General features: G+C 32.5%; 2 protein-coding genes across 8 annotated transcripts; both read right to left on the bottom strand.

Annotated features, from left to right (window-relative positions):
* Positions 1-11,891: 11,891 nt before the first annotated feature.
* LOC114715010 (uncharacterized) lies at positions 11,892-12,392 on the bottom strand. The gene has a single exon (XM_028899809.1). It carries the CDS (start codon positions 12,390-12,392, stop codon positions 11,892-11,894), a length of 501 nt encoding a protein of 166 aa, XP_028755642.1.
* Positions 12,393-13,509: 1,117 nt separating this feature from the next.
* LOC114715011 (polyprenol reductase 2) lies at positions 13,510-20,109 on the bottom strand. 7 transcript variants are annotated; one of them, XM_028899811.1, is made up of 7 exons: positions 19,539-20,109; positions 18,236-18,573; positions 16,514-16,748; positions 15,959-16,057; positions 15,817-15,888; positions 15,566-15,696; positions 13,510-14,017 (listed from the first exon to the last, which is right to left on the bottom strand). In XM_028899811.1, the coding sequence occupies exons 1-6, from the start codon at positions 19,692-19,694 to the stop codon at positions 15,592-15,594; spliced, it is 1,005 nt and encodes a 334-aa protein (XP_028755644.1). In that variant the 5' UTR covers positions 19,695-20,109; the 3' UTR covers positions 13,510-14,017; positions 15,566-15,591. The 7 variants fall into 7 exon arrangements, with proteins under 7 accessions (XP_028755644.1, XP_028755645.1, XP_028755649.1 ...); XM_028899812.1 differs by lacking the exon at positions 13,510-14,017 and adding an exon at positions 14,107-14,343; XM_028899816.1 differs by lacking the exon at positions 13,510-14,017 and having other exon boundaries at positions 15,523-15,696; positions 16,514-16,734; positions 18,236-18,280; positions 18,408-18,573.
* Positions 20,110-21,987: the final 1,878 nt, after the last annotated feature.

Below are 21,987 nucleotides of genomic sequence, written 5' to 3' on the forward strand. Positions count from 1 at the left end.
GAAAGTTCCAAGGAGATGAAATTGCGCCGGAAGGAGTCCATTACTAAGCATGATGGTAAGGAGAATGCAAAGGAATCTAAACCAAGCAAACATGGAGCCTTGAGCAAAAGGTAAGGAGGTAAACATCAATGAACTATCTTTTCCTCATTCTTACTTGAAAAATGTAAAATTGGGCAATGAGAGTCAAGATCATGAATTGCTTGAAACTTTTAGGAAAGTAGAAGTCAACATTCCTTTGCTTGACCTGATTAAAAAGATTCCTAAATATGCAAGAGTTCTAAAAGAGTTGTGTACACAAAAGAGGAGGTTTAAGCCTAATGAAAGAGTTCAATCACCTTGTAATGTGTCTGCTTTGTTTAAACCCCAAATCCCTATAAATTGTCAAGACCCTGGATCTTTCACTATCCTCTGCACTATAGGAAAAGTCACTATAGGGGGAGCCTTGCTTGATCTAGGAGCAGCCATTAATGTCATGCCTAAGTCCGTTTACACTTCACTAGGAGTCAAGACTCTTAAGTCTACTAATATTGTACTCTAACTAGCTGATAGGACTATTAGGTATCCTGAGGGTATTATTGAGGATATTTTGGTTCAAGTTAAGGATTTGGTTTGTCCTGCTGATTTCTATGTGCTTGACATGTCTTCTGAACTTGTAAATGACACAACACAAATCCTAGGTCGACCTTTCTTAAGGACTGCTAATACCATGATTAGCATGAAAGAAGGGACCATTACAATGGAAGTGGGTGATAATAAAGTTTCTTTTAACATGTATGAAGCAATGAAACATCCTTATGAGGACTATTCACTAATGGGTGTTAACATGATAGACATTGCTGTTGAGGATGCTTGCTCTGAAATTGAATTGCAGCATGACTCTTTTTATTCTGGCCTTTACTCTACTGGCTCTAATGATGAAGATGAATCTGTTTCTTCTTTTTCATCTCTTTATTCATCTCTTTCTGCTTGTTTAATCATGGGATCATAATGGAAATCTCAGAGGTGTTCTGAGGACTGGACGTAGGTCAAGTGGTTAAGACTGAGCCAGTACAAATCCCATATCTTTGCTCCATGGTGAAATCCTTCTAACTCAAAGCTCTCTGTTTTTATTTATTTCACTGTTTCAATACGCTTAAATATTTATAACTCACCCAATTTATCCCCCTCTTGGGTGAGACTGCCACTAATATTACCAAAAATTTATATTGTTCGTAATGGGTTCTAAATGCAGTCTTTGGGATGTCTTCTGCTTTAATCCTTAGCTGGTGGTATCCCAATCTTAAGTCAATCTTAGAAAATATAATCACACTAGCTAGTCGATCTAACAAATCATCAATCTGAGAAAATGGATACTTGTTCTTAATAATTACTTTATTCAACTCCTGATATTTAATATAGAATCTCAAACTCCCACCTTTCGTTTTAACGAATAACATGATAGCATCCCATGGAGATACGCTAGGTTAGATAAAACCCTTCTCCAATAATTCCTCTATCTGCTTCTTCAATTCCATCGTCTTATTAGGAGCCATCTGATAAGGAGCCCTAGAATTGGTTTTGTCCTGGGTATCAAATCAATCACAAATTCTACTTCCCTTTCTAGTAGAAATCCACTGATCTCTTTTAGGAATACCTCCAAAAATTCCCTTACCACTGGTATTTTCCTCTCTTTTATCTCTACCCTTATCGAGAGAAATACCATATACCCTTAGCAACGTTGCCTCAAATATTTCTCTACCTGGCCTCACTGATGAAATTCAATTTCACCTCTGAGCAGGGACAAGTTCCTTAGGAAGAAGGATTAAAGTCTTATTTTTGCAGTCAAAGAGAACACTATTAAATGATAACTAATTCAGGCCAATTATCAAATCAATATCATAGAACAGCATATATTAGGTCAAGAATGGCACAGCAATATGCATACCGGACAATACAATTTAAACACACACTAGAGGTTACTACTCTAGTGCCAGTAGGAGTGAAAACACACAAATGATACGGTAATGTTTCAACAATAAGGCCCAATCGCCCAACCTAACATACACTATAAACGAATGGCTTGCACAGCATGCAATTATTTATATTGATCATACCTTGGATCATCTCAGGCAACTTACGAGCCTCCTCCTACATTAGGGAGAATACTCAACCTTGAATTTGCGGTCGAGAGCTGTTGATACCTTGTGGACACTCTCTTGTAAAATGTTTGGGTTTTCCACTACAATAGCACAAATTTTGACCTGTTGTGCATGGCCGGTCTCTGTGATTTTTGCCACAAGTTTCACAAATCCTACACTGCCTAAAAGTGCCTGGTTCTCTTTGACGCACGCTGTTCTTGGGCTTTTTGCTAAAATTGAATTTTCTCTTCTTCCTGTTGCTATAGGAAGCTCCCTCGGTCATTGTCCTTGTGTTTTTTATAATATATATGTTTGTATTTGATGCTTGATGTCGTAGATTGTGCATTGAATGTAACTACTTTTATGTACCCTTACTTTTTCATTAATACAATTGATCTTCTATTTAAAAAAAATAGAGAGAGAGGGAGAGAGAGACAAGAAGAATAATAAGTAGAGGTTAACCATTAGGAACATTGACAAACAAGAACTTGAGGTATATGTTACCACATTATGTTGATGATAGGCGTTTTAAATTGAGCATAAGACTATGGGTAGTACTAAAGACATTGTGAAATAATAGAATAAATGGTGAGACTTAAATGAATGAAAGATTTTTTTATACACATATTTAAGTTTGGATTCGTTTGTATTAAGGTATTTTTTTTTTTTTTACTTAGGATTCATATAAAGTGATGTTGGCAAGATAAATTATTTAGTCAATAGTTATTTTCCTTTTGAGTTTCCAAAGTTTTTACAATAAAATCACTTTTGAAGACTTTACCTAAAAATCTTAGAATAAACAAATTTTTCCTATTAAATTCATTCTCAAATTATCTATGAAAGTTGGTGACTTTTCATATAAATCAATTAATATTATTTCTTATTTTCCATGCTAAGAAAATTTATCTATTTATAAGGGGAGTAATGTTAAAAATTACAACTAAAAAAATCACCTTTAAATAAGTACAAATTCTTATAAATTCTTTACTCACATAAGAAGTGTTATGAATGAGTGAGCCAAAAAAGAAACAATAAAATAAATGAGTATCTTGGGTAGTTTATAATAAGGAAACAAATATTTTTTGTATTTCATTATTTGAGGTGAAATATTGAATTAGGAAGTATGAGTATTATTTATATAAAGGTGTTCTTATCAGTGTTGATAGATGATGATAAATTGAATTAGGTCATTGATCTTCTCACAAGCTTTAAAAAAAATTGATGTGCACATATATAAAAGATTTGTGAATTTTTATAGTAAATTATTTATTCTTATTTTTGAGAAATGCCTTTATAATCAAAAGAATCTCGTAAAAGGTATTTTGACAAATTATGTATGCTATGAGCATTTCCCCCCTCTATGCGTGCATAAATATGTGTGTTTAGAATGTTGCTTATGGTTGTTTAGTTTGGGGCTTTGTTAGTGAGCTTGAGTGTGTTTTCCCACTTGCTAAACTAATGATAGTTATTTAAAGTCAACAATCCAAGGCATATACCATTTCATAATTTCATGCTCTAATGCCAAGGCTGCTTATTTGAAACAATCTCAATGTTGAATAATGAACAAAGTACACATGTATGTGAAAGAGTAAATTCAATCAATGATGAGCATTATGCTAGTCGGTAAGGACCTATTTCAATTTGTTTGTAGCTTATAAGATGATATGAAATAGTATTTAATGAATGTATACATATGTGTATTTTAGATGTAAAAGTAAACTTCACACATATTTGCATGATTGATTTGATGTTAGGATCTGAATGTTTGAATCAAATGAGACAATTCACCCTTAAAGAAGAGTTAAGAAAAATCTTGTGAACTAGGTAATTTTTATGCAAATGAAAGGGAAAGGATATTCTTTGAATTACAATTGTTTATATATTTTCATCAATATTCCTTCTTCATTTATGAATTAGAAAATTATTTTTAAAAAAATTGCAAAATAATCAAGGAATGATGATAAAGAATAGGTATAAGAATGGGGTTGATTTTAACATATGTTTGTTCAAATAAAGAAAGATGAAGTTGTATTAAAAGAACATTGCATAGTATTAATTACTCCTAGTTATATTTTGAAATAGCAATCTAAATCACTATAGTCAAACATTTTGACTAAATCCTAAGATTAGTTTCTTGAGGAAATTAGAGAGTAGTAAGGATCATTCAATATCTTAGAGGATGTTTAGGATTGTACAAGTGTAAAAAGTTATGTGAAATGTTGATATGAGTTTATAGATCAATATATGAACTAGAAAAAGTTGTTGGTGAATAACAATAAGATTTGGGATCTGTATGAGAAAATCGATATTTTATGAAAACCTTAGTATGGATATGAGTGGAACAAAGAATTGATTATTGAATCTTAACAACATTGTTAGAACATGACTATGACATTCTAACTTTTTCTCTTATGTTATAGTTGTTGAAGCTTAAATATCATTGTAATTTTTGCTCTTATTAGTTAAAAAAAACAAGAAGAAAAAAAAAGTGGGGTTCAATAAATTGATTATAATGTGTAATGGTAATAACCTTGATTATTATAAATTAATGTGTTTAGTGCAAGGGACAAAAATTTTTTATTGTATTTACTATTTAGGAAGAGACACTCACAACTAAATGTTTATGGCAATTGTCTGTATGTGGATGTGAAACTATTTTTTTTGCATAAAATTAATATAAATAATTTGAAAAAGATAGAGTGAATTGATTGAAATTTTTGGTAAAATAGTAGAGTTAGCAATATAAAATAGCTGACTGTTAAGAAAGCTTAAAAAAACAGAGAGAAACAAACAATGGTTAGATTCAACAGTTATGAATAAATGAGAATAAATGTCTTTAATAAGAGTAGCGCAGCAGAATTGTGATTTGAAAATTACGGGGAATATGTGTGTATGTATATAACGTGCATGTGTGTGGAATAACAATATTGTATATGATAGAGCTAAAAAGAGGGGGAAAAGGAGACAGGGAATGCTATAATAAACTTATTTGGGGCTAAATTTTGAGAACAAAATTTTTTTAGGAGGGAAGAATAGTAACATCCTAATTTTCTTACTTCTAAGATAAACTAACAAAGCTTAAATATATATATATAAGAAATTAAAATAATTATGATCTTATGTATGTGTGTATATGTATAAATGTATATATAAATAAATGAATAAAATAAAAATATTAAGAAGTCCCACATCGACTAAATGATGGAGAGATTAAGCTCTATGAGCCTACGTATAGGTGGTAGTATGGGAGAGTTAAAAATAAGTCAAAATATTTTCCCATAAAACCAAAACTGTCTCAATATTATGAGTTTGTCAACTATTGGATAGGGTTGAAATTTGGTCAGCCTGTCTGTAACTTCGAACTAGTCAATTTCAACAGTTGGATCATCAATCCAATCTTTGAAATATAAGTTATTAAGTAAACTTTCAACTTTTTTTCTAGATTTTGTAGATCTAACTTTGAATAGTGAATTATTGTTTTCAAATTCATTCACCGTGGATTGAGCCACAATTTGGAGAGTTGCTTCATGACATCTAATATGTTGAATTCAATGGTGGGATCAATAATTAGACTCCTTTAGTAAGAATAACTCAACTCATATTAAATCTATTTATCTGAGTTATTCAAGGATAGAAGATAAACTATGAATTCGGCGTTTTCTATCTAGGTTATGAATTTGGTGATTCTAACTACTCTTCTGGTCCTTAATATAGGACCCAATTGTTGAGTTGGTTTTGGTCCTAAATATAAGACCCATTTCTTATATTTATCAATTTTCTATAAATTACCCCTATGGATACTCCTTCAACCATAATCAAGTAGAAAGAGGAAGATGGGGTATTAGGAAAGATGATTATGGTATTTTAGGAAAAACATGTCACATTTCTTATAATTAACTAACTTACCTAGCTTCCGTAATCTAATCAAATTAGTTAAGGGAGTCTTATATTAAGAATCGTAGAAGTATATGATTTAGTGATCAAAGGATAATATAAGTTAAGGGAACCTAGGAATCGAATCTAAATCCTTATATATATGTTTATATTGTAAACCTTAAAAAAATTCTTTGAAGCTAAAATTTTGAGTAATAGTTGAAGGTCTTAGAGGGGGCGTTAGAGGCTAAAAATTTGTAAATAGTTTACTCTAATGCTATAGAGATAATATTATAACATCATTTGTAGATATAAACTCTATTATGGCATTTTTGAGTACATGTTTGTATTTGACTATTAGCTAAGAGATCATGTAACTGAATTTCTATTTGTTACCTGTTTGATATGTGTTGGAGGGTGATTTTTATAACTAAATTCTTTTATATGAACTTTTTATTTACATAAACTATCTTGTGGGATACTGTTTTAAAGGAAATTGAATAAAGTGAGGTTGAAAATAATTGATCTAAGGAATGTGAGTTAAAGTTTTGATAAGTTATATTCCTGTATATATGTATATCTACTTTAATGTTTTGAATCACATGTATTTGGAACGGGTAGTGGAGAAGATGATTGGAGTTACTAAAATCTATATACTTGCCATGTGGTATTAGCCTCCATATGGAGCTATATAGTTAACCACAATTATTGCCCCACTAGTTCTTTGATAGACTACCATACCCTGCTAGTTCTTCGACGAGGACTTTTGGTCCACCGATTGCTCTATGGTCTTTGGCCGATCCATATTACTTGTGTGGTGAGCTTGTGAGAGTAGCTAGTCAAATGGAAAGAACTTAGCCCATAAGTTTAGTTAGCAAAACTAAGAATGATATAAAGGTAGACTTGAGTTCAGGTATTGCATATGACATGAAATCTTCATTGATATTTATGTATACTTCAAATTAATGAAAAGTATATTATCTCTTCTGATGTTATCAATTGCATAAGACTGGTTGAAATATCTAACTTATATTGTCATTATGGGTTTACCTGTTAAGTAAATGTTTATTGATTGTTATTAACTCTATGTGTCCCACCTAACACTTTGCTAGCCCATGCTAGTGTGTGTGATAGGTGGAAATTTAGTTACTAAGATAGTGTTGCACAACTATTATTTGATATTTTTCAAGTAAAGGCTTTAGATAAGAATGTCGGAGAAGGCTCCAAAGGAGTAACGCTACATAGCGACTTGTAGCGCCTTCTCAATTTATAAGTTATATTGTTTCTTGAATATTACCACCTTAGGACAAACTGTGTTTAATTGATTTGTTCATCATCATGCTTTTGTGTTCTTTTATTTGTTCTGTTATGGTATGCATGCTGGCAGTAGCCACAGGCTTAAGATCGCATGTGATCTGTTTATTATGAATTTATTATAAAATATTGATGAGATTCTCACTATTTCAGTTTACAAGTTATGCAAAATGTTGTCTTATAACCATGTTAGATGAGATTGATTGTTTTCATGTTGGTTAGTATGTGAATAATTTCAGGGAAGTTATTTTATATGTGATAGTGTGTATGATTAGATCCTACTTTTTTCTATCACAAATAATATTATTATATAGTGAGTTATTTTACATTATCATAGTAAATTTGAGTCTGTTGCTAATATGGTTTAGATATAAAAAGTTATTTTTAGAAATTAATCTTAAAAAAATAAATTTATCAATTTAATTAGAAAAGCTGTTTCACTGTTAGGCATCACATTTACATGAGCAAACAGAGCTAAAGGCACAAAGCTACAAGGCGAACAATTTTTTTTCCTTTTTTTTTTGGGTACATCAAGTGTGTTATGAATAAAGAAGAATAGTATAGAGGAAAAAAAGATCAATAAGAAAGAGTATTTCTCATTCCATTCAAAAGTGTATAAATAGGCACAGTTTGCATCTTTGATAAAATCTACAGATAACATAATAATAAAAGATAATTGCAGATAATGGGGATAATGAGAGATATCGAAGATATTGGGAGATAAGGGAGATAATGATAGATACATGGACATCCATAAAGATATTATATTCATAATACTCCCCCTTGGATGTTCATAACTAAATATGTGCCTCATTAAAAAACTTCTACTAAGAAAACCCTATGGGACAAAACTTAGTAGAAGAAAAAGAGTGCAACATTTATTGATATATTTTATAGTGCTGCCTTGTTAAAAACCTTGCTACAAAAACCCAGTAGGAAAAACCATAGACAAGCAAAAAAGAGTACACCATGCATTTATTCCCCCTCTTGACAATGTCAATTGATATCTCTGATTCTGTAAAGCCCAATGTCATGAACAAGTCTCTCGAATGTGATAGCTGGAAGTGATTTGGTGAATAAGTTTGCTAAATTTTCACTAGAATGAACTTGCTGGATATTGACTTCACCATCCTTTTAAAGGTCATGAGTAAAGAAGAATTTTGTGGAGATATGCTTTGTTCTATCTCTTTTGATGTACCCTTCTTTTAGTTGGGTAATACATGTAATATTATCTTCGTATAGTATTGTTGGGATCATTTTACTAGAAGACAAGCCAAAGTAGTTCGTATGTGATGTATTAAGGACCTTAACCATGCACATTCTCAACTTGCTTCATGTATTGCTAGAACCTTTGTATGGTTAGATGATGTGGCTGATATAGTTTGGTTTATAGATCGCCATGAAATGGTTGTACCACCACATGTGAATAGATAGCCAGTTTGTGATTTACCGACATATGGGTCAGACTGAAGTCCAGCATCTGCATAGCCAACAGATCGGTCTTGGATGCATTTGAATAAAATAATCCTATGTCCATTGTACCCTTAAGATAACGAAGGATGTGTTTAACTCCATTCCAATGCCTTCGTGTTGGTGAAGAACTATATCTTGCTAGTAAGTTAACTGCAAATGATATATCAGGTCACGTATGATTATCCAGATACATTAGTGCACTAAGATATGGTACTTCTGGACCAAGTAGCTCTTCATCATGTTTTTCCCCAATTTCTCAAGGTCTAAAAGGGTCCTTATCCACCTCCAAAGATCTTACAACCACTAGAGTACATAATGGATGTGATTTATCTATATAAAAACATTCTAGGATCTTTTTTGTATAAGTTTCTTGATATACGAAAATTCTACTTTTCAAATGCTCAATTTGTGATCTAAGGCAAAATTTTGTTCTTCCTAGATCCTTCATTGCAAATTCTTTCTTTAGGCAATTAACTGCCTTTTCAAGCTCTTTAGGAGTTCTAATAATATTTATATCATCAACATATACAGCAATTATAATGAACTCATTTCCTGATCTTTTCATAAAAATTGCATGGGCACATTGCATCATTTTTATATCCTTCCCTCAATAGATACTCACTAAGCCTGTTATGCCACATTCGCTCTGATTGCTTTAATCTATATAGGGATTTGTTTAACTTAATTCAGTATCGTTCTTGAGAGTTTGAATTGTATACTTCTGGCAATTTCAACCCTTCAGGGAGTTTCATATAAATGTCATTGTCAAGTGAGCCATACAGATAGGTTGTAACAACATCCATTAGATGTAAATTGAGCCCCTTATTTACTGTGAGCCTAATCAAGTATCGAAAAGTAGTTGCATCCACTACTGGTTAATAAGTTTCTTCAAAATCAATACCAGGTCTTTGTATAAACCCTTGGGCAAAAAGTCGTACCTTGTATCTTATGATTTCACCCTTTTTATTTCTCTTTCACACAAAAACACATTTATTTTCAACTAGTTTTACATCTTGAAGTGTAAAGACTACTGGTCCACAAACTTTTTACTGTTTTAGCGATTTTAATTCTGCCTCAATTGCATCTTTCCATTTTGGCCAATCCTTTTTTTGTTTACATTCACTAATTGACTTTTGTTCATGATCCTCATTGTCATTCATCACATCGAGCGCTACATTATAAGAGAAAATATCATCAACATTGACTTCACTTCAGTCCCATCTTATCCTATTCATAATATAATTAATTGAAATCTCATCATTTTCACATATTTTAGGTACCTGACTTTCTTTGAGAATTGGGATGTTAGCATTGTCTAATGACTCTTCTGGACTTGCTAACTTATCTAAATTATTCTTGACTAGGCCATCTATGCTTTTAGCTTCTTCTTTTTTTTTTGAGGATTTTTATCTTTAGAACCAATGGGCTTGCCACGCTTCATGCATACTTTAGAATCATTCACAATTGGTTGTCCATCAGGGACATCAATTTTAATAGGAGTATTAATAGCTGGAATATGTAACTTTGTTACTCTCTTTGGATTAGTAAATGCATCTAGTAATTGATTAGCTAAATTTTGTTAATTGACTATCTTTTAAACTTCCAGTTCACATTCTTTTGTGCGAGGATCAAGATGAGATAGTGATAATTCTTTCTAGCTAATATCCTTTTCCAACTTCTTATTTTCTCTCCTCAATGTTGGAAAAACTGACTCATCAAAATGACAATCGGCAAATCAAGCCATAAACAAATCTCTTGTTGACGGTTCTAGATTATTTTATTATAGCAGGAGATTCATATCCAATATATATTCCCATCCTTTTTTGATGACCCATCTTAGTACGTTGTGGGAGAGCAATTGAAACATATACAGCACATCCAAAGGTTCTTAGATGGGAAATATTGGGTTCTTGACCAAAAACCAATTGTAAAGGGGAGGATTTGAGATAACTTGTTGGCCTGATACGAATTAACATTGCTGCATGCAAAATTACATGTCCTCAAGCAGAAATTGGGAGATTTGATCTCATAAGTAATGATCTCATAATTAATTGTAAGCGTTTGATCAATGATTCTACAAGTTCATTTTGTGTGTACACACGAGTCACAAGATGTTCAACATCAATCCCAAGAGACATACAATAATCATTAAAGGCTTGTGAAGTAAATTCACCAACATTATCAAGACATATTTTCTTGATAGGAAAATCAGGAAAATGTGCTCTTGATCTGATTAATTGAGTCAATAATCTTGCGAATGCCAAGTTACACGAAAATAATAAATAGGCATGCGACCATCTTATTGATACATCAATTAGAACCATAAAATATCAGAGTGGTTCGTATGGTAGGTGTATCAGTCTACAAATATCTCCCTATATGCATTCTAGAAAAGTGAGAGGCTCATTTTCTAGTTTTCCTGGTGATGACCGAACAATTAACTTTCCCTTGGAACATACATTACATGAGAAAATATTGGCTTGTGGTATTTGTTGACTTTTCAATGAATGTCCACATGAATTCTCAATTATTTTTCATATCATAATTATCCCAGGATGGCTAACCGGTCATGCCAAACATTAAATTTGTTATCATTTATAAACTACTGGTTTATAATGATGAGTACTTCAATTGTACTAATAATTGTGTAGTACAAGCCAGAAGAAAATACAGGCAATCTTTCTAGTGTGCATTTTTTTATCCAAAATTGACTTTGTAATAGCAAGATATTCTTGATTTTCCTTAATTGTTGTTTTGATATGATATCCATTCTTGCGGATATCCTTGAAACTCAACAGATTTCTTTTAGACTTAGTTGAGTAAAATGCACTATCAAAAGAGAAATACTTTTTATTTCTAAATATTGTGTGAGTTGTTACACTATCAACAAGACATAAATCCTCATGATTGACGTAAATGGGAGCCACTCTTCATTACAAGGAACATAGTCAAGAGAGGAGAAGGGAAAAAAAACAAAATTAATAAAAGGAAAATACTTATAATTTTATTAATTTAGAAAGATAACAACATTGAAAGTAGAAACTTTATAAAAAAAAAAAGATGAAAAAGAGGGAAAAAAATTAAGTCGTAGAAATTTAACTTCACTAAAATAATTTATTGCTGAACATTCCCATCACCAATCAGGTGATCAATCTTTCCATTAGGATCAGTAAAGAAATTAGCAATATCCAAATGAGTGACATCCATCTTGCCATAATCAAAATCGCCCTCTTCATCAACAAAATTGGTTTCTACCCTTGGCATTTTGTTGTTGCCTTTAGTTTTATTTTTAAGCAATTCTTGATAAAGGTCAACCAAATATTTCAGTGCACGACAGGCAGGTGACCAATGACCATTCCCATCACAACGATAACATGAATTTTCAGAGTGGTTATTACTTCCACTAGTCTTTCTTTTTTGATTCTCATCATTCTTTGCCCTTTTTGAGTAGGAATTTGAACCACCTCGATTATGACCACGACCACGTCTACGGTCAATGCGACGGCCTTGTGCACATCCATGTCCTCGTTTATGACCACGTGTTGGTCCATTTACTACTACACTCGCTTCTAAGAATGGAGTAGATTCGGTTGGAGGGGATTTATGATTTTTCATTAAAAGCTGATTATTTTACTTAGCTACAAGAAGGCAACAAATTAATTCAAAATACTTTTTGAAGCTTTTTTCATGGTATTGCTGCTGCAGGAGCACATTAGATGCATGAAATGTGGAGAATGTTTTCTTTAACATGTTTTCATCAGTGACTTTTTCTCCATATAATTTTAGTTGAAAACTGATTCTAAATATTGCAGAATTATACTCACTAACAAATTTAAAATCTTGTAGGCATAAGTGCATCCATTCATAACGAGCTTTTGAAAGAATGACAGTGTCCTGGTGGTCATACCTTTCTTTCAAACTATTCCATAGAACGAGTAGATCTTTAATGATCAAATATTCCATTTTTAGTCCTTCATGTAAATGATGGCATAAAAAGATCATGGTTTTAGCCTTTTCTTAATTAGATGCCTTATTTTTTACCTTAATTGTGTCTCCCAGACCATTGGCATTTAAGTGAATTTTCAGATCTAGTATCCAAGATAAGTAGTTCTTCCTGGTAATGTCGAGTACAAACTCACATTTTGTAAGGTTCGACATGATAGCACTGCCACAAAAAAATATAATATTAAAAAAAATTAGCATGTATGGAAATTACACTGCTCTTCGTTAATGAGAAGAAAAGAAAAGGAATCATAAATTACCAAAAAAACAAATAAAAAAAAAATAAAAAAAATTAAATGAGAAAAGGATAAAATTTGGTATATTGTCTCAGTAAATATAAGCATTTTAAAATCATATTTATCAAAAATAAAAAAATATTAACAAATAAACAATAAATATTTCTCAAAAATAAATATATACATGGCTTCTAGCCATTTAATAAGATCAAATCAAATTTGAATGACTTTTGGTCATGAGTTAAAAATTATATATTTTCTAGCCATATGTTAGAAGATCAAAATTATAACTTTTGGTCATTAAAATAGAAAAATCCAAGTTACAACTTCTGGTCATAAGAAAGAAAACAAAATTTTATGACTTCTAGTCATAAAATAAAAAACAAAGTTTGATGGTTTCTAGTTATAAGGAAAAAAAAATAAAGTTTTATGACTTCTATGAGAAAGAATAACAAAGTTTTATAACTTCCGACTATAAAGTAGAAAGTAAAGTTTTATGACTTTTGACCATAAAATAAAAAATAGATTCTATTCAATAACATCTCCGGTGAGGCCCGAGATGGACAGATCATTGGAGTGCTCGGTGCTCATAGATCTAACAAATCCACCCTCATTATTTCGCCTCACCATTTAAGGCAATGAAGCCTTTTTGGAGTGCAAACTTCTCAACATGATTTATGCTTATGTCATGCAAGCTGACCTTCCCTACCATATGCTCACGGTGAACAAATTAAACTATGGCTTCAAGCCATTTGGGGAGATGCTCATGTAGAATAGTATAGAGGATAGAAAATAAATCATGGAACATGGTGTATAATAATGAGAAGATCAAAATATTATACTTTTTCTAGAGCCTTCGTGCTGATAACATGTTATGAATAAAGAAGAATAATAGAGAGGAAAAGATTAATAACAAAAGAGTATTTCTTATTCTATCCAAGGGTGCTGAATACATTATATATGACCTCTATTTATAGACACAGCTTTATATTTTGATAGGATCTACAAATAATATAATAATAAAAGATAATTACAGATAATAGAGACAATGAGAGATATTAAAAATACTAGGAGATAAGGGAGATAATGGCAGATACATAAATATCTATAAAAATATTATATTCACACAGAATGAAGTTTGTTGACACAAGCTAAGACGCGATAAGGATTAGGGAACCAGGGATAGACGAACTAGAGGTGTAGTGCGAGCTGAAGCACCTCACAACATGGCAGGCCACTAACCTTACCATCACTATCCCCAGCATGCACGTAAAATTACTCGAAGGTTGAGATTAAATCTATTCAGATTGAAACTCGAATGGCTCAATCTGATAGTTTCGGATTTTGCAATTAATGAGAAGCTAAATGGTGCAGTTGCAAAGAATAGAAGATAATTGTATCCAAAAAAAAAAAAAAATCCCCAGGTCATTAATTTGAAACCTAATTATCTCACACAAATAAAAAAAAAAAACTTACATAAGTTAATATTAGTTCTATATGTAAAACATATTTCACATATTTATGAATTTTTTTCAAATTAACTTTATCAATATTTTTCCAACAACAATCAAATAGAAAAATGTTTAGGATTGTTTACGAAAAAAAATTCTCATCAACTAATTTAACTTATATTTTTAACCTAATCAAATTAGTTTATTAAGCCTTCTATTAAGAACACGAAGAATATTATTTATAATCACATTTACTTATATTTATTCATTCATATCGCATGCTTGCTCACTTTAGCATCATGGCTTACGCTACTTTGCTCTTTATACACCACCAGTTGAACTCAACTACACCGCATTACCTAGAAGAGCCCACCACTGAGACCAAATATACGCTAGTGCACGTTTATCTGCTCAAGCATGATCGTTTCTAGATTCTCTAACTTTTACATTACATTGACTTTTTTAGATTATATTGACAAAAGAAAAAACATTGAAGGAAATAAATTGAATACCTTCATTATTAAGAACCAAATTGAGAAGAGATTGACCTTTAAAGAAAATCAGTCATCAAGTTGGGCAACTTTCGTAATAAAAAAAATTCTTTTGCTTATTATTCTAATTAATGCTTTCCATTTAACTATTCATGACAATTCTACCTTAATCAGCATCGAGTTGCAAATTCTTCTTTCCAATCAACCTGGCTAAAATTTGAGCTTTAATAATTTTATTGGATAAAGCTACGGCAGTTTTTATAGAGCTTTGTCAGGGTAAACTCTTAGAAGAATAAATACTACTCCTCCGGTCCTAATTATAAGACCCAATTGACTTATTTGAGGAGATTAAGGAAGTAAGTTAAGTTGGTTATTTATAATAAATAAGTGTTGTTATTCTTAAAATATCTTTGCTAATTAAGTATATTGGCTAAAAATATCATTATTAGAAGGATTATCTTGGAAAAAAATGCATAAATATAAGAGAGAAAATAGATTGGGTCTTATAATTAGGACCAAATAAAAAGTCAAATTGGGTCTTATAATAAGGACCGGAGGAGTATTATTTATTGCAAAAAATTATAAATATAAAATATTCAAAATCATACCTAGAGAAACAAATATTTACCAACTCCTAGAGAACGAATGGAATTATGACGAAACGATTGCTCGGATAATCTTCAAATTTTTTAAGATACCATTTATGCGTTTCGACAGCTGCAAATGCTAAGTTTGCCACCTGAATTTCAACCAAGAAGTTAAAACGCACGCACGCACGCACGCAAAATAAGCAAATTAGAATCAGAGAATCATTTGTTCAAAATATTGAGTCTCGCGATAACTATAAAGAAAATATTACCACAAAAACAAAAAGCAGCCATATCGTAAGGTTGACTCCTCCACTTGCAACAAGAAGACCAGCGTATATAACCTACATCATTATCAATTTAATCAGTATCTGACACGCAAAAAGGGACAAAAGACTAGAGATAGAGAGTTACAATTTCAGAAAGATAGTGTGCCGACGAAACAAGTTCAAACCAATCACCATGAGGGATTACATATTCTTCTATTTGTTTTGAACGTTTTCGTAACAAGCCCTGACAAAATTTCAAGCCCTTCAAAGTTAATAAAATTATATATTGAATGGAAAAACAACTCAAGCAACAAAAGGAATCTTCAAGAAAAGAATTCCACATACAGGAAGTCCTAACAAAATATATAACTCAATCCTGTGCACATATAAGTCTTAAGTTGCATAGCTATAAGCTTAGGAACTATCTAATAATGTGCATCCTTTGCACTCAATTTCATCTCCTTGTATGTTACAAAGTACATACTAAGAATACTGCTCAAAACTTTAATTTCCTTGACTGATTTCATTGTCTACTGCAACTTGTACCAGGAGTACAGAGATATCAGTGAAATAGAAGCGACGCCCGTTAACAAAGAACCCAAATCAATTTATAAGGTATTGAAATGATTGGTCATGCCATTCAATTACAGCAATTCACAAGCCCAAAATTAAAAACCTAATCAAGGAGAATGAGACATACAAGAATTGTGTGGCACCGGTATTGATGAATCCAGCCCCATAAAAATATAGTCGCACCAAACCATGGCAGCCATCCAAGTTTGAAGAGATGATTTAAAATTAGCGAGTAATCTAATTCAGTTTCTGGCATGTGAACTTTGTCTTTGACAATGAATGCAATTACTAACTTTGCTGTGAAGTCACGCACCTCTAATGCACAATCACAACAAAGTGATAGTGGGGCTGCTATGTAGAAACTAGCTTCAGAAAAGTTGCAAAATCAACAATCTCTATTTTACAATTTTCTAAGCACAAAATAACTATTAACTTAGAAACATAACCATGGGACAGGCAGCAAGTGCTTCACAAATGACATTTTATCAAATAGCATATAAGGAATTGAAATTGCACCCACCAGAGCCTGAAATTGACTGGTAAAATTCACATTCGCAGATAGAAGTTTATATGAAGTTGGATACCTCCAATTCCTTTCGAGACAGCATCAATAAGAGATAAAGACACCAATGCATGTTACTCACTACTCAAACAAATCACATGCATTCAACTTGATTCTTTTATTCATATTTGAAGCTTAACAGAAAAGAACCTATAGATATACTCCTCCGGTCTTTAATATAAGACATAATTGTTGAGTTAATTTTGATCCTAAATATAATACCTATTTCTCATATTTATCAATTTTTCCTAAATTACCCCTATAGGTACTCCCTCAACCATAATGAAGTAGAAAAAGAAGGAAGCATATTAAGAAAGATGATTATGGTGTTTTAAGAAAAGCATGTCATATTTTTTTATAATTCACTAACTTACCTAACTTCTTTAATCTAATCAAATTAGTTAAATAGATCTCATATTAAAGACCGGAGGAGTATTAGCTTATGAGATATCTATAAAGGAGATTCTGTAAAGCTGAATATCCTAAAAACAAAATACATAATAATCATAACAGGCTTCACAAAATAAAATAAAGAGAAATAAAATAAATAATTAAATTTAACAACAGATATCAATGCATCAGGGTTGATCTCATATTTGAATAATCTAGTAAAGACATCTATTACATATCATTGGCATTCAAATACAAATCCTAGGAATATTATGTTGTCATATGTCATGTCTCAAAGTCGATCCATCATAAGCATAACTATCTAAAAGGAGAAACTTATCATTGAGAGAGAAAAAGACGTTATATAATATTTACAATGAAAATGCCGAACAAGGTATCATTCAGATAAGTTTGATATATATTTGAGTGTTTTATTATGAATTCAAATAAGTATGTCCAGCAACCTTTATCAACATCTGGCTATTTTTTAATCCACTGCATAACTATAGTCATCATTCATTTTGACACGTTTATGAGATGCTTTATTATGAATTCAAATCAGTAGACTCAATGAACATTAACAATTTCTAAATATTTTTCAATATACCACATAACTATAGATATGTATCAAATAAGACAGACATTTAACTTCAGAAACCGCACATTACTGTTAGACATGGTATAAGCTAACAAAATATCACTCAGTTTTACTTAAAAAAAAATTATGAAAGCAGTCAAGGACTTAAAAATTAGCAAAACAACTGGGGAAACTTCACAACCAGAAATGCAATGTTCACAGAAAAGTAAACCTCAAAATTGCCGTAATTAATAATTTTAAAAAAATGAAATGGAGGCTTAGAAAGTCAAGCAGAATAAAAGGACCATGAAGAAACTTACAACAAACCAGTGAAATAACCCACGATATGCATGCGAGCTGCAGGCCTATAATTGAATACACATATCGTTTCATGAAGGCGTCTTAGAACTTGGACCTCCATTAGCAAAAGCAGAAAAACAGATAGCCAGGCTACATATATGGATTCTATTTTACTTGAATCAGACTTTATACTTGAAGTTCCAGTCAGGTAGCTGGTAATGGTTGAGACAGCATAGGGATCTGCAATTGATAGTGCCATGGTATATGCGTACATCGAAGTTGAAACAAGCAAGAATGTTGTCCACACCGAAGCCACAATATAGAAGTGCAAGAATAATCTTTGAGGAACAGTGAATTTCTGCAATGGAATATTGTATTAGGGGATAAATTTTAAATTTCCATTTTCTTTTTTGCTATCGACATATGAGTCGTAAATTCACAGTTACACTTCTTGTTAGGAAAAAGATGTAACATGGAGGATACTGCTGCGTTACTTAAGGTTGTTTATCCAAATATACAAAAGCATGTATTACCAAAATTATGTAGAATATAAACTCTTTCAAAACGTACCCAGAGAAGCATGGATAGTGACACACAATAAAACATGAAATATTGAAAAAGCCTCATGGTAATTCGAAATATTATGTGTGGTGTAATAAAGCGTTCAACTTGCCTTGGATAAGGACACCACACATCCTTTGAAGGGTCTATACTTCATAAACTATCAGCATGACGGGGTAATTTTTCTCCCAGTCATTTTTAGGATGAGAAAAAGGGGGAGTTTGGCAACCCGCTACAATCACTTTAAAAAAGTACTTTGACAAAAACTGAGACAAAACTCGTCTCTTATACACTAAAATCACTTCTAAGAAGCTAATCCAAAGAACCCCAAGGTTGGATGAGATCCCACCCCGGCCCCAGCCACAACCCCCCCCCCCAAAAAAAACAAAAACAAAAAAACAAAAAACAAAAAGAAAGAAATTGTTGTCTTGGTAGTTAATGCAGTGCAGTGTGGCATGAATCCCCAATCAATAGCCACGAGTGTTTTTAATATTTAGCTCCCACACAGAGACCCCTCATACGATGGCCACTCAATACATTCTTTCTGAAGCTCCCTAGTAAAACCTTAAGCTATTATTCAAACAAGCCTAACAATGTTATCATGAAGTGGGGAAAACACACTTTGTTTTGTCTTATGTTCAAGACTTTCGGTAACTTTTTTAGCATTCTCTCAAAGAAAAGCATACGGTGGCACCAAAACCATACATATTTAATTGAAAATTTTGAACAAATATATGCCCAAATTATAATTTACTCCCTTACTTGTGAGGATGACTGCATGATCTTCCCCCTCTTAGCGAACCCTAACAAGGCTCCACGAAACCAATTCAGCTTAGACGTGGGAATAGAAGCAATGATTATGGGAACTGTCCCGGCAATCCAAGCCAATCTCAGCAACAGAACGATGCATATCTCCATTATCGCAATATCCTATTAAAGTACAAAGTTAGAGCTGGAGGAAAACTTCTCCGACGCTCTGCTAGGGTTTCGTTTGGACGATTGCCGTCTTCTGCTTAGGCGGCTCTGTAAGATCTCCGTGGCCCACTGCAGCGGAGGAAAAGAGGGATTCCGTTCTTCGTGCTTTGCCAAGGGGAATTAATGAGGATTCTGGTGTTTGGGGGATGGAGGACGGGGGTGGTGGGGTTCGAATATGAGGAAGAAGAAGGTTCGCTTGGAGGGTCAGAGTTTTACTGGTGAGGAAGCAAGGAAGGTGAGACAGGAAGAGTGGATAAAAGAGGATACTGTGAATGATTCTCGTAGGTCGTATAGAGAATCTTTAATGCGTAATGTGACGTCGAGAACTTGTCGGTGGGAATGAACGAAGGCGGATGAGAAAGAGCGAGGCGAGGATTATGGTGATGATCCTGATTCTACAGAAGGTTTTGAAGGCATTTCAGCTTACAAGTGGTTAGGGCTGCACATGGATAGGGCTGGACAGGCAAGCCCCTTGTCCGATGCCCAGCCTGAAAGATGAGCGGGTTGCGTTTTGTAGCCCGTTGCCCGGCCCTGCCCAATAAAAGCCCTAACCATTTTGGGCAGGGCAAGGGCGGGCTGGGCAGGGCGGGCTTTTCTGCCCAGCGTAATGACACAATGCCCTATGTCATATGTAAAAAAAAAATCAATTATCATGTTTTGAGACAAATGAGAGGAAAAAAATTATCACGAATGAGTCTATCACTCATATATATATATATATATAAGGCCTATGTAGTCTTATTCTTTAGCTTTTGATTTCTTATGGGAGGTAAAAAAAATATATTTAATAATTAAGCTAAATCAGTATTTCAATTTCTTAGTTTATCCATATAGTTGGTGGATTCTTATAATCATGTGAAAGCACAAAATTTGAAAGGTGGTTTTTTTTTTTGTTTTAAAAAATTGGATGCAAGAGAAAAAGAAGAACATTTGACTTGGAGTAATTTAGCATATTGAATCTTATATTTTGATATTTAGCTCTTTTATATAATTATAATTTTTATGTTCCTTTCATTTTTTCTAATTTTACCTATTTTTTTTAGCTAAAATAAAAGAGATAATTGCTTGAAATAATATTATCTTATATATATAATTATATATTTTTTCGGGCAGGGCCAAATGGGCAAGGCAGCATACCCTGCCCGCGGCCCTGCCCTGCCCGTGAATCAGCCCGGCCCGAAGATGCCCATTTTTGCTTGGGCAGCTTTTTACTGGGTTGGGCTGGGCATTTTTCTTGCGGGCTCGGGCGGGCTTATTGGGCATGCGGGCCTCATGCACACCCCTACAAGTGGTGTCTATTCTTCCTAACGGCCCGATTGATTGAAATAGAAAAGGAAAATGACGGACAAAGAAGGTAAAATATAAAGAAAAAGACAGAAAAATACAATAATAATTTTATAATTGCCAAAACATCTGTTCAATTTAAGAAATTTCATTTTGGTCTCAAGAGACCAAATTGAAATTATCATATTAAATAAAAAGACCAAATTACCCTTTAATTTATTTATTGTTTTTAAAATATCAAATCCTCTATTGGCCGGTTGGTTACCAAAGCTCCGACAGCGGTAGTCACCGGAGCTTCGACGACCGGCTGACAATTGTTCACCGAAGCTCTGTCAGTCAAAAAAAAATTTTTGAAAATTTTCACAACTTCAGTATAATAGTTAACAACTTTTGTAACGTTATTAACAATTTCAATATAGTAGTTAACAACAGGTTTTCTAGAAAATTTAACAAGGTCCGGTGGTTGGAAAAAAATTTTTAATTTTCACAACTTTAGTATAACGGTTAACAACTTTTGTGATACTATTAACAATTTCAGTATAACAGTTAACAACAAATTTTTTGGGAAATTCAACAAGTTCCGGCAGTTGGAAAAAATTTTTTTTGAAAATTTTCACAACTTCAGTATAACGATTAACAACTTTTGTGACGTTATTAACAACTTCAGTATAGCAATTAACAACAGTTTTACTGGTCGGAAATAATGTTTTTGAAAATTTTTACAACTTCAGTATAATGGTAAATAATTTTTGTGACGTTATTAACAACTTCAATATAACAGTGAACAACAGGTTTTTCGGGAAATTTAATAATTGGTCGCTGGAGCTCTGGAGGCCAAAAACAATTTTTTTGAAAATTTTTACAACATCAGTATAACAGTGAACAACTTTTGTAACGCTATTAACAACTTCATTATAGCGGTTAACAACAGGTTTTTGAGTTTGTTAACGGC

The sequence above is a fragment of the Neltuma alba genome, unplaced genomic scaffold (assembly GCF_004799145.2).
Source record: "Neltuma alba isolate B1F8T4 unplaced genomic scaffold, ASM479914v2 tig00011569_pilon, whole genome shotgun sequence".
NCBI lineage: Eukaryota > Viridiplantae > Streptophyta > Magnoliopsida > Fabales > Fabaceae > Neltuma > Neltuma alba.